Here is a 12,375-nt window from a genome sequence, read left to right as displayed (position 1 = left end):
CCAAGAATTTCCATTGAAGCATCTAAACAAAAGCTTTTATGTGATTCATGACAATACCAGAGTTACTCACTTCTAGAATTAGCTTGAACAGAGATCCACTTTGAATCCCAGTCCCACTGCTTCATTAACCAATCATGAAAATAAGGATGCATCTAGAGATTTCCTGCAACTCATCCTGAAGCTTTCTCCTCCTGTCTGCTGCTGTCATTCCTCATTTATGCAAGGACAGAAGCTCCCTGCTTCTGTGCCTTAAGGCATTTAGTCACATATCAAAGCCTTTTTTCCTTTTTCAGCCAAGAGAACTCTTGAAAGATACCACCATGGGAATCAAAGTAGGGCAGCAGATAACTTGAGGTTGTATCATAATGTTCCAAGGCCACTGTTTGTAAGCTTGGCATAAAAAGATACAATAAAAGTTTTCATAAATAGTTGCAGAGATCCATTACCTCACTGGAGCCTAAAGCACTTGCACACATTTGAATGATGGATAATTTCTTTTCCAAATACTCTTTAATTTTTTGAAGAGCTTCTATAAAATCCATAATTTAGGTATTACAAACTAATATAATCTTAAAAGCAAAGGAGGAAAAAATGTCTAAGAAAATACAAAAATCATTCACAAATGAGCTTGAAAAGGTGTCAAACCGTAGAAAGAAATGCAGTGTAAAAGCAATTTACTGTTTGCAATGGGGTCTAAAGATTAATATTTCAAATATGTACGAGTGGAGCATTCCCCAGTGTAAACTATTCAGATCCACAGAGTGGTGTTTGTCCCATAGTAACACATGGAAAGGTCAGTTCCTACTGTGTTTGTATGGAACAGATTGAACACAAGCTGTTTGAGGAGAACAACAAGTCTGAAGGGTTTTTCATCTTCAACTGCTTCTAAAACATGTCAGCTGCTGGGGTTGCTGTGTTTTATTATGACTTTCTGATTTATGCCTTCAGAAGGAACCCATTACTTTTGCAAAATGGCAATGATATTCCAGCTCCTTTGAGCAAGGGAAGTCTGCAGCATGAGCAGGAGAGGAAGCCATGAAAAAAAAAAAACACATCTGAATTCAGCTGGTTTCCTATGCAAGGCCACAGGCCATAGATATTCTCTGTTCAACAAGAGAGAGGAAAACTCTGGTCTATAATGAGAATTATTTTAGAGAAACTATTTTTCAAGCAATTCCAAGGAAATATAAGAGCTGAGGATAATTAATGTTCTCATGTCCACAGAGATTCACCTGAGATTGAAGGTAAACACAGCCTCAAAGGCAACTAATGCCCCCCTGCCCACACCTTTTGATGCCAGCAGCGTGGAGAACTACCAGCAGAAATGCCCAGAGCCTGCATTTCTCCACAGGGTGATGAGGTTTTTATATGCTCTGTGGAAACTTGAGTGACTCCCTCCTACCCTCATCTCTTCATCCATCCCCACAGAGTGGCACAAAGCCTCTACTGTGGCTGTATTGCTGTTTTAGTCTGTCACAAAAGACCGAGACATTACAGCTGTTCCTTTGCACATTTTCATTGTGGGCTAAATTACATGACAATTTATGATGTAAACTGATACAGAGAAACGGCATTATCTGAGCTGTGCCAGGAGCCAACATAAATATCAAAGCATAGGAGCTGCTCCCTTGTTTGTGATATCTTAGTGATATCTTTAGTAAGGTCTCCTCAAGAAGCCTGAAGGCCAAACCCACACCCCACAGCACAAAGGGCTCATAGAACAGACACTGCAAGGGGCTTTGTCATCAATTAATTCGCATGCTAATTTACAATAAGATTGCTTACTGGAAGCAAGGAGAGGACACGTCAGTACAGGTATGTTACAAGTGCTGTGGTGAAATCTGTTGTTCACCATCATTTGCAGTGATGGGACCAAGGCCTTCTAGAGGGGCACACGCAGACAATTTACCCTTCAGAAAGATCTTTCTTTCATAGCCAGAGAACACTCTGGTACAGGGGTAATTTTTGAAGCAGCTTTCCCAGCAGCACATGGGCATTCCACCACCAGCCTGCTGGGATGTCTCTTCAGGTGCCAGCGCCCGCACACGGTGCCTCTGGGTTCCCTCAGGGTGCCCTGCTTCTCCCAGCTTTGGCCAAGGCAGTGCAGAGGACAGAGCCCTGGAAAGGAGCCCTGGAAAGGAGACCTGCCCTGTCCTGCTCACCATCTGGTGGTGACTAAAGCTGTAACTCGATCACCTTTCAAGCAGGGGCCATCTGCAATTCAAGCCCAGCAGCACCATGAATGCATCAGCAAGGGTGGCTATTTGCAATTCAAACATATTTTCAAAGCTCTTTATTTTTCCTAGAGGTTGAATTAATTACTAATTATTTAAAAATTTTTATTTTATTTTATTTTATTTTATTTTATTTTATTTTATTTTATCTTGTTTTATTTTATTTTATCTTATTTTATTTTATTTTTAACAGTTATCTCTGATCAAAACCTGTGTCACAAGGCAGGACATGGAAGTGAGAGAAATTTTGTTGGAGCTAGAGTGGAAAGTGTTTTTTCTTAATACTTTGGTCTACTATATTTATTTTGATTAGCTTTTAGTGCTGAAAATTAACTTAATTTGAACAAATTCATTGCACTGCAGAGAATAGCAGTAAGCAGAGTTTAGCAGTAAGAATCAAAGCAGAATAGCAGTAAGTAGACTTATGTTTTGGAAGCAGTAAATTCAGATCAAGTGGGGCAGCAGAGGCTGGTTAACTTCTGATTTGTCTTTGAAAAGTAGGATTTTTCTTTTTGTAACCGAGATGGTTTCACAGAACAAGTCTCTAAGTCTGTATGAAATTTCAGATAGAGGACCAAAAAATTCTCTCAGTTCCAACGATAGAGATGAGAGCAAATTATTATTAATTTTCCCTGTCATTACCACAGTCCACCTCGAGCAAACATGAGCAAAATGGAATCTAAGGTAGCAGGAATTCAGGATTTCTACCATGACCTCTCCCACACACCAGGGAGCAGCAGCAGCACAGGGAAAGGAGGCAGGAACACCCCACTCTGCCAGAGGGCAGCTTCCTCAGGGCCAGTTCTCTGCAGCAAAGAACTGACTTGGTAGTGCCTCAGCTCATCAGCTTGCTCAAAAAATACCAGAGGGAGCAACTGAATTTCTCCCTGGTATTTTCAGACAGCATCTCTTTTGAATAATACCACCTCTACTTCCAATCCTAGTCAAATATGACACTTGACTGGGATCATAATCCATTGGACAATCCATTGGTCTCTCCTCATGGTTTTATGGATCTACTGGAGAGATTTATCTCACAGCAGCACCTGATGGCCTCAGGTGAATAATAAGTGTATTATCCCCTCATGCAATACCTGGTTTAATGGGCAAAAGTGATTTTGTGTAACAAGTCCTGGCAGAGGATCTGCTTAAGAGCTTACTCATCTCATGCAAATCTAAGTAAAAATTCATTAAACAAAACCCAATGTATAATCATCATTGGCATTAATCAATGAGAAGACTTCAATGAGAAGATATTTTAAAATGGCTGTGGGTAGAGTAAGTACAGACTTTGTGACAAGAGAGAAAGGGAGAATCATGCTTGTTCATTGTATATTCCCATGAAAACCTTTTCCCTTGGTAAAGATACCCATATTAATACATGTTGTAGAGGGGTGGAAATGCAGAGCTTCTGAGCTCATTACACCAACCAAATTCTGAAATATCCTCAGCCCTGTGTTTTATATAGACAGTGAATGCTCCAACTCACCCAAAATCTGCAGACAACTCAAGACTGAAGAGCAGAGGAAACAACACTGCACTTACACATTTACTGGTGGGATGAGTGGAACTGAAAATTAATATTGATAAACTATTTTTTTAGGCACATGCTTCTTTATCTGGGTCTGAAGAAACATCAGGGAGGAACTTCTGGTTAGAAAACTAGGCCAGAACTAAAGCAGCTTTTCAGTGTGCAGTAGATGCAAAGTAGATTTGATCAAATTGCTCCTTTTGGAATATTACACAGGATATCTTTTATTTTTGTGAGCTGCTTGTATTATAATCAGTTTGCCCAAGGATTATCTTTTAGCATGTATAATGTCTCACAAAGTGAAGCTTCCCCCTTTCCCCCAGATATGATTGCATCTCCCAGAGTTTATATCAAGGCTAACAATGTCATCTAGATTAAACTGGAAATAAGAAAAGTGCCTTGAAAAGAGGCAAGTCTATAATTCCAAATTATGAAGTCTCTAATTAAGGGAAACATTCCCCTATGGGGAGATTGCTGCATGTGATCCTACAATTGCATTTCCAACACTTTCCAGAGCATTTTTTACTGCTCACCACCATCTACAGTAATGTGGCTGTGGTGTAATTGAGCACGACAATGCACTTATTTCACTGTACAAACACGTTAATCCTCTACATTTGCATTATGCACGTGAATCAAGAACATTTTCTTTTCCCCAGAAAGGTTCACTACAGTTTGTTTACCTTAAGCAACACATAAATTTTACCATGGCAGGGAAGGACTGTAGTCACTTGGCACCAGGGAGTGCATGGTGCCAGCCTTGTTCCCACTCTCAAGCTCTGCTGACTGATTGGGTGACTTCAGCAAGTCTCTGAGGTTTTACTAAATTTCAAATAAATTCATATTTCCTCTTTTTCTGGAGGTTTCCAATTTTAGATGGCTCTGTAACACTTCTCAAATATTCTCCAAGAAAAACAGGGCTGTCACTCAGAGAAGGAAGTTTCTAGGTGCATGGAGCACTGCTGAGCTGAGGAACACTTGTGATTCCATGGAACAAATGACATGCCATGGCATGGTGAGCATTTCATTGGCATAACATTGACATAAAATAGCATATTTCATTGGCATAAAATAGCATAATCCTGCTAGAGGAAAGAGCTGCAGGTACCTCAAAGAAAACTTTGAGTGCTTTGCTTCCATATGGTATCTGTCTTTTCAATAAATCAAGCAGATCTTTATAGGATTCCCTCTGTAGACCTGTTATGGACAGCAAACAGCTTCTGTTGTAAATTAAATAAATGAAAACTGTAAAGAGTGAGAGCCCCTCAAAGATTTCAGCATTTTCTGTTGCTAACTTAAGGCAGTCTCTTCTGATTAAATAATCAAATTGTAGGGGCAGATTCTTCATCCAAAGTCTCTCAATCAATTACCAAATAGGTTGAAGAATTCCATTTTTCACAGGTAAACTAAGAAGGTTATCCAATTGTATTTGTACACACACACATGCACTGGCACACAAAGCTGGAGCATTTGGATGCATAAATTCAGAAAGGGAAATAATGATAAGCAGGTTCACCTTTCACCATTCAGACCTGAAATCTTTGGTTCTTTGTCATCATTAGTCCACAAAAACATGATTTAAAATTGCAAGCAAAACATGGAATGAAACAGACTCATAGAAAAGAGCAACTAGAACTTTGTTAGTTTCTTTTCAGCACACACCATGTCTCTGCCTCTCTTCTTCAGGGATCATAAGTACCAAAATAGAGTGAGAAGCACTTATTCCACTATTCCTTTCCTGCCTGAAACCAGGAAACACTGGAAATCTCAAAGGAAAGACCCTTTCCAACAGCAAACCTTTAGGTATGCCTCAAGCAGAGAGTTTTGGATAATTACCTGTCCCTGGGCCAGATTTCCCTAGCAACTCATTGAACTATACTCTGTGTCTGATCACTGATGAATACAGCTTATTTTTGCTTGCATCTAGGTAAGTATTTCTTCCTTTTCTCTAAATTTCTCAGAAAACACAATAGTCAGAAATACTTGAGAGACTGAGGATCCAAAGACTCCTGAAAATGGGACCTAGGTGTTTGGTAATTGATTTTTTAAAATGAAAATCCCAAGTACTCAAAGATTAGCTTTCAAAGGTTTTTATCTCTTCTGCATGCAGAGCAGTGTCTAGTGTGGTTTTCAGAAAATGGCTAGGTAACTGAACTCCTTCAGAAATGTTTTTCTTGCTGGTTAATTTGTTCTGAAGTCACAAGGAAATCTTCTGGAAAGTTATTTATATCAATAGCTATCACAGCACTGAAGTCATCCGACCTAATCATCCCCAGAGAGCTGCAACAATGGGAATTATAAATAGCAAAAATATCCTGGATATCATCTCCACTATTTTAAAAACATTGTTTTCATAGAGAACAGTAACTAAGAAGAAATCTCAGGACATAAAGTATCAGAATACGTGCACATTTGTCACTGCCAAGAGGTCTTTCCAAGGGCCAGGTACTTTTCCCTGAGCTAAAGCCATTTAATGCTGCGAAGGTGTCACAATGGTCTGTACATTCTCTGCCTGGCTCCTGGATTCTCTCTCATCATATTATGCAAGGGGAGAGCTGAAACTGTGCTGATAGATAGCCTGGAAATGCAATAGGTTAGACAAGGTAACAAAAAGCACTGTCCTAGCTTCTGGGTAAAAGGAAAATTGCATTCAAGTAGTTGTTTATTTCCAGTCTGTTTGCAGATGGATTCATTTTGCCATCTTCTGCACTGCAGTTTAAGGGTGTCCAGGACAGACTGACCTCTGCAAGGTCTCTCTATTTGTTTTCTGCTTCCCCACACACACAAAGTGCCTTAGATAATAGAATACGCATTATTCTAATAATTTAAGCATTTCTTTATTTTGGTGGAGTTACACACTTGTCCTTTCTGATGAGGATGCCTGAGAAAAGCTGGTATCGTGGACCCTTTTCACTGTTTTGATAGTATTCAGAAGATCCTCCAAATCCAGATAAAACCAACCAAAGATCTCCATACTTGTTGTTCCTTACATTATTGTATAAAGTTTCTAATGCAGACAAAAACTGAAGTGGTTACATCAGATGGCATGGAGAAAGCCCTAACTCCATAATGTGTGAAAAGTTATAAAGCCAAACTTCAATATCCAGGTTGAAATTTCTTCTTCTTTGACTCGGTAATTTATTTTTTTAAAGTTAAGTTTGGTAGAAAATAGTTCAGCCATTTTTGGAGCAAACTTAGTGCAGGGTGGTTTTGCCAACATTCATATTTTTCATCTGTTTTCTGAAGAGCCATAGTGATTTATAAGAGGAGCTTGAAATCTGGCAGTGAGACAACCTCCAAGTTAAAATGATATCTTTGTCCCTAGGAAAATCCATTCCTAATCAGCCATGTTAGAAATTACAGAGAAAATCCCAGTTGGTATTTACAAAGCAGAAACACATTTTGATTTTCTGTGTTTCAGCTGGAGTGTGCAAGCCCTGAGCCTGCTGAGCCTCTTGTCCTGGGCAGGTACTACATGTCTATAGGCACAGCTCAGGGCAGGTTTATCTTGACCAGAGTTTTTGTTTTCTTACAGCAAAACTCTGACATAAACAAAAAAAAAACCATAACAGGGAAGGAAAAGCTAATTAGGAATTAGTTGGTTATTGGAGACTCCTAACATTATTAAACAGCATTAGAGCCTTTGAAACTCAGCCTGCACAATAATAATTTCCCTAGAATTTAAGGGCTTATTCTCCAGTTGTTCTAACTCAGCTCTATTAATATCACTGGAGTTACATTATTTTGCCCTGACTAATATCCTTTAGTTATGCAGACAAGCAAATAAAATTACTTTAGCTGTTCTTTTAAATTCATTCCCAAACACCATCTGAAAGGCTCCCTCAGTACAAAAAACAAACCCCAAACACAGGACCCCGATGCAGCCCTGAACTGGCTGCACATACCATATTGAGGGTCAATGGGAGTTTCACAAGGATACCCTCGGTCACTGCTTCCTCACAGCCACTTCGGAGGGAGGGGAAGAAAGGGTTTGAAAAACATTCCAGATTTCAGCTGAGTTTATGTAGCTGTGCAGACACAGAAGTCGCTGAAATGTCCGGAGGGACAGCCCCAGCAAGCCTGTGACCTTCTATGACAAACCGGACCATGGCATTTCAGAAGGGATTTAGCTGGGATTGTTAAACATGTGCCAAAAAGAGAACTGCTTCTTGGATTTTTTCAATCAAGGAGCACTATATTTGGACTGGAAACAGCCTGTGGATGAGCAGGAATAACCATTAGAAGGCAAGTGAAAAGTTTCAAGCAGATACTACAGTCAAGGAAGAAACAACGCGAAGGTATCTGGGCAAGTTTCCATACTGACTGAAGCAACACTTTTTCCCATGACATCAGACTCAAAACAACCAATATATTATAGTCCATATGTTGATTAAGGAAAGCCCAAGCCGTGCAGAGCCATGCACCAGCCTTCTGAAGAGCGGCTGAACAAAAGCTGGATCGCTTGCAAGCCATGGGAGTTAATCAAACAAATAAAAAGCCCCAGGTTTTCAGGATAAGGCACCTGGGTCAGACTACTCAGCACCATGAGGTTGTGAATCCTGAGGTAAGACTGAAAGCAAACTGCCTGGATCAAAGCTATGCAGTCTGACTAGATGACTAGGGCAATAAGTAAACAGTGCTTTGAATATGCAGCAGCCAAAAGGCTCAGAAAACTGTAAAGTTGGTTGCAGATAACGTGCTCAGAGAGCCTGGAGTTCTCTACCTACCTGAGGTCATACGGCATTTGCATGAGAAATTTGGACTTTGGAATGGTTTGCAGTCAGAGTTCAGAAGAGCTTTTGGCAGGTTAAGCATGTTCCCAGTAAGATGATGCTGAGGATAAACATGCAAGAGAAATATATAAATGCTGTTTTCACAAGAATAGTGCTGCTTTCTTAGAACTGCCTGTATTTTAGGGAGGAAGGCTAGAATGCAGTTCTGATGGGATGCCAATACAATCCATCGAGAGCAGTTCATAAATCACACAGCTTAGCAACTGAAAAGGACATGGTACATTTTCAAATACGAAACAAAAACAGAACCGTGCTCCTCAGGAAAGAGGTACTTGTTTAGCATGTATTGATGCTGTTTACAAAAGGATTGGGAGTTTAACTCTTACTGTAAAATGGCCTAATAACATAATAATTACTGCATACAGATGAATTCACTGAGATATTTTGTCAAACCTTGAAGTATCTGATCCATTGATCCTCTGCAATAAGGAGCAGGAGGGCACCTTTGATCTTTCTCACAGAATTTAATAAGTCAAAATTAGAAAAGAGCCCTTTCAAATGAGGACAAATTTGACTAGGAGGATAACTAGGCAAGCTGTTAAATTTTAATTGCATTTAAATAAAATTATCTAAGCTCATAGATTTAATAGTCACAACAAATCAGAAAATAAAATGCTGCATTATTGTCACTGGTAGATTAAAGTGGCATAACATAGGTTTATAGAAGTATTACGGGAAAAGAGCATTTCTCTTGTTTGCACAGTACTGAACACATTCACAAATGCAGCAAGAAATGTCTTGTTCCTTAGTCAGACTTGGGAAAATGCAATTCACTTAATGATTTTTTTCTATTTGAAATGATGGATATAGTTAAAAGAGTTGGTTTCTAGTTCCATACATCTGTACATTTTTATTCTCTTATACTGTTTCCCAGTGCTTTAATCCAGGAATGACTTTTTTTAGTGTCAAACCACACAGTGAAAGTCTCGGCTAAAAAGCCCCTCTATGTAAACAAATTTGGCAACCACAATTCTTCATCATTCAATTTGGGTCTCGGAAGCCATTTCCTTTAAGATCGATTTTTGTCCACGGGGATCTTAAGACAACAGTAGACTAAATTAATCCCAGGTATTGTCAAGAAAAGAGGCACTGAAATGTGCTGCTTCCAAATAACAGCAACCCTCTGGAGACAGCCGCTACAGCAAGCTGTCAGGAAGATCCAAGTCCCTCAGTATTAGTGATGAGCTCCCACAGCTCTGTGGGCTTCACTGTACATCTGCCACAGTTATTTGGAACACACAGTCTTTTAAAAATTGAATTTTCCTGCCAACTGAGGTGTGTTAACATCTGCCTGCTGCTGCTGTGCTGATCATCAGTGCCTAAATCCTAAGGGAACACTTAACAGCTTTCTTCACAGATCTCTCAGTTCTGCTTTGCAGGAAGCAATGGTGGCATATTGGCCAAATTTGTGGCATGAAAAACACAAGGGTTTTGAAGAGAAAGAATTGCACATCTTTATAAGATTACCTGGATTTTAATTATCTAATTTGGTCTCCAGGTCCAGTCTGAAACCCCGGTATACAAATTAAAGACCTGCCATTGTTCCATACTCACTAGCAAGTCACTCAGGGTATAACGCACATCAAGGCTTCTTTACAACTCTAAATAAACACAAAAGGTAATAACATTGGGTGCTTAACAGCTTACCTTGAGATATAGCTAACAGCAACTTGGCTTTCACTCATGACATCCATTCCGTAGATTCATGAAATTCTAGAAGGAAAAAAAATGTTAACTAGTTAGGTAGCCATACCTAATCCTTAGGAAGCCATTCCTGTGAAATTATGGAAAACAAGTATGGGTATTCTAACAATTATCAGCCACAAAAGTTATCTTTTAGCCCTTGCTCTTAATTTTTAAGTTGCTATTGTACATTCCCCTCAGTGTGAAGAAAGAAGGGAGCTCAGCCAGACCCAGCTGGGAAGAAACATTCTGAACCTGGTGGCAGGGACCTGTGTGCAAGACTGACAGGTCAGTCATGTTTTCAACAGTGCTACACTTCTGCTCTTCGATGCTTAATTCCTGATGTACGGACAAGGGATGTGAAGGTAGAGACAGACATGGTGCACTTTAACCTTGCATTTACTGCACTGCAGTGAGTACCCATTCCATAGGAAAAATCTACCTTTCGAATCTATTGTATGATTACATTATTAGGATCTTGGTTAGGGTCTGTATAAAGCACTGATCACTATCACAAACCCTTCGTAGAAGCTTTCTCTATGTTCTTATTCCAAACTCAGAAAAGTAACCTCTGCTCATTTAACAGTAAATTGTTTCAATCACAGCAAGAACCTTTTTCATTATTAATCAGCACAAATTACCCCAGTATTTGTTTCACTGGATGCATGTAAAACATCTCTGTGACTTTGTTTTGCTTTCGGTAGTTACACCACCGTCAGTTAAAACCTTTCGGCTCCACAGATCATACTTTCCACAATTTACCTAGCGATTCTGTGAAACTTACTGCAGTGTAAATGCCAGCACGATTTAATAGAAAAAACAGAGATTTTCACATTTTGTCTCCTTGTATATTTTATGCACATGATTGCTATTCAGATAATATTTATTTTAGTTTAGGAAAAGCAATTGAGTGACAGTAAAATATCAAGAAGCACTGGGCAAAGAAATGTTCTGCTGGGCTGAAGCAGCTGTCAAACATTTCTCCAAAATCCTGAAAACCATGTTAGCTGCTACATCTCAGTTTTTGTGCACCTCAGCAGTTCTTCGTTCTGGCTGGACGCATAAGCTGTGAAACCACCGCTCGCCGCATTCCGAGTTTGGCCCTGGCCACGGTGTCCTGGAATTGTAACACTGTATTCTTTGGGGTCTATTCAATGCTAAACTAAGTTTCCAAATGTTTCTTGGCTCAGCAGCCATTAACTGGACCTTGAACTTCCCATTTGTATTCAGTGGCGGGGGGCTAAACCTGCCATCTGTTTTGACAAATGTTTTCCATTGCCTCTGCATAGCTGACAGAAAACGAGGCATATTCTTCCGAACCACCAAGAATTCTCTGAGTCCTCAGAAATCCCATCAAAACAAAGCTAATTGTAATTCTGTTTGCAAAAGATTTTCGCTTGTCATGAGCTGCAGGTCTTAATATCTTCCTAGCTCCATATCACTTGTTCTCTGAGCATCTGCCTACTCTTCATTCCTTTGGGGCAAAAATCTTCGCTGAGTGGAAAATCATAGCTGCAGGCATTGTGGAAAAAAATAAAATAAAATAAAAAGACAGCATCACTTCTACTTGTGTCTACTGCACTTTTCTCCAGCCTGAACAGTCCCAGCTTTTGGCAGAACCAGGAAAGTCAAAGGAGTCTGATAAGCGTTGCCAGTTATGATAGTAATAAACAAAGAGAGTGTCCAGGAAAACGTAGTAATGAAAATATACTGTTCTTGACTTTTAGGGAGCTTTTCTAGATTCTGTGGAAAATATGTAATAATCAGAGACAATTGATTTTGCATAAATTGTCCTACATTATGTCCTACATAAAATGTGCATTTAAAATATTTGAAATGGAGCTGAATAATTAATTGATGCTACCACTACAAGGGAAAAAAGGAAAGATGAAAAAATAAGGATGTGTTGTTAAATGAGCTCTTTAAGTTTGAGCAGACAAACCATGTCAGCATGGAAAAATATTCTTATATCATTCATGTCACATGTAAAAAAAAAAACCTACCTGTGATTGCTGCCGTGTGCCACAGAGCCACTGTGCACATGAATAAATCAAATGCTATGCAAGACATTCAATTAAGCTCAAAAAACTCAGTTTCAGATGGGAAATTTATCCACACAGATGTAGCTGTCACT

The 12,375-nt window shown here is 39.4% G+C and overlaps 2 protein-coding genes across 2 annotated transcripts in view; one reads left to right on the top strand and one right to left on the bottom strand.

Annotated features, from left to right (window-relative positions):
* RPL7L1 (ribosomal protein L7 like 1) overlaps nt 1-10,254 on the bottom strand; it is a 30,409-nt gene extending 20,155 nt beyond the window's left edge. Inside the window, exons 1-2 of the mRNA XM_064416376.1 lie at nt 10,206-10,254; nt 8,493-8,598 (exon numbers count right to left, since the gene is read on the bottom strand). Of these exons, the coding sequence (XP_064272446.1) occupies nt 8,493-8,515 (23 nt within the window). The 5' untranslated portion in view covers nt 8,516-8,598; nt 10,206-10,254. The remainder of the gene's footprint in view (nt 1-8,492; nt 8,599-10,205) is intronic.
* PDE5A (phosphodiesterase 5A) overlaps nt 7,684-12,375 on the top strand; it is a 102,661-nt gene continuing 97,969 nt past the window's right edge. The window contains exons 1-2 of the mRNA XM_064416370.1: nt 7,684-8,329; nt 10,443-10,529. The gene's annotated coding sequence lies outside the window, so the exon portion shown is untranslated. The remainder of the gene's footprint in view (nt 8,330-10,442; nt 10,530-12,375) is intronic.

The sequence above is a fragment of the Passer domesticus genome, chromosome 4 (assembly GCF_036417665.1).
Source record: "Passer domesticus isolate bPasDom1 chromosome 4, bPasDom1.hap1, whole genome shotgun sequence".
Classification (NCBI taxonomy): Eukaryota; Metazoa; Chordata; class Aves; order Passeriformes; family Passeridae; genus Passer; species Passer domesticus.
This window is presented reverse-complemented; position numbering and strand designations above follow the sequence as displayed.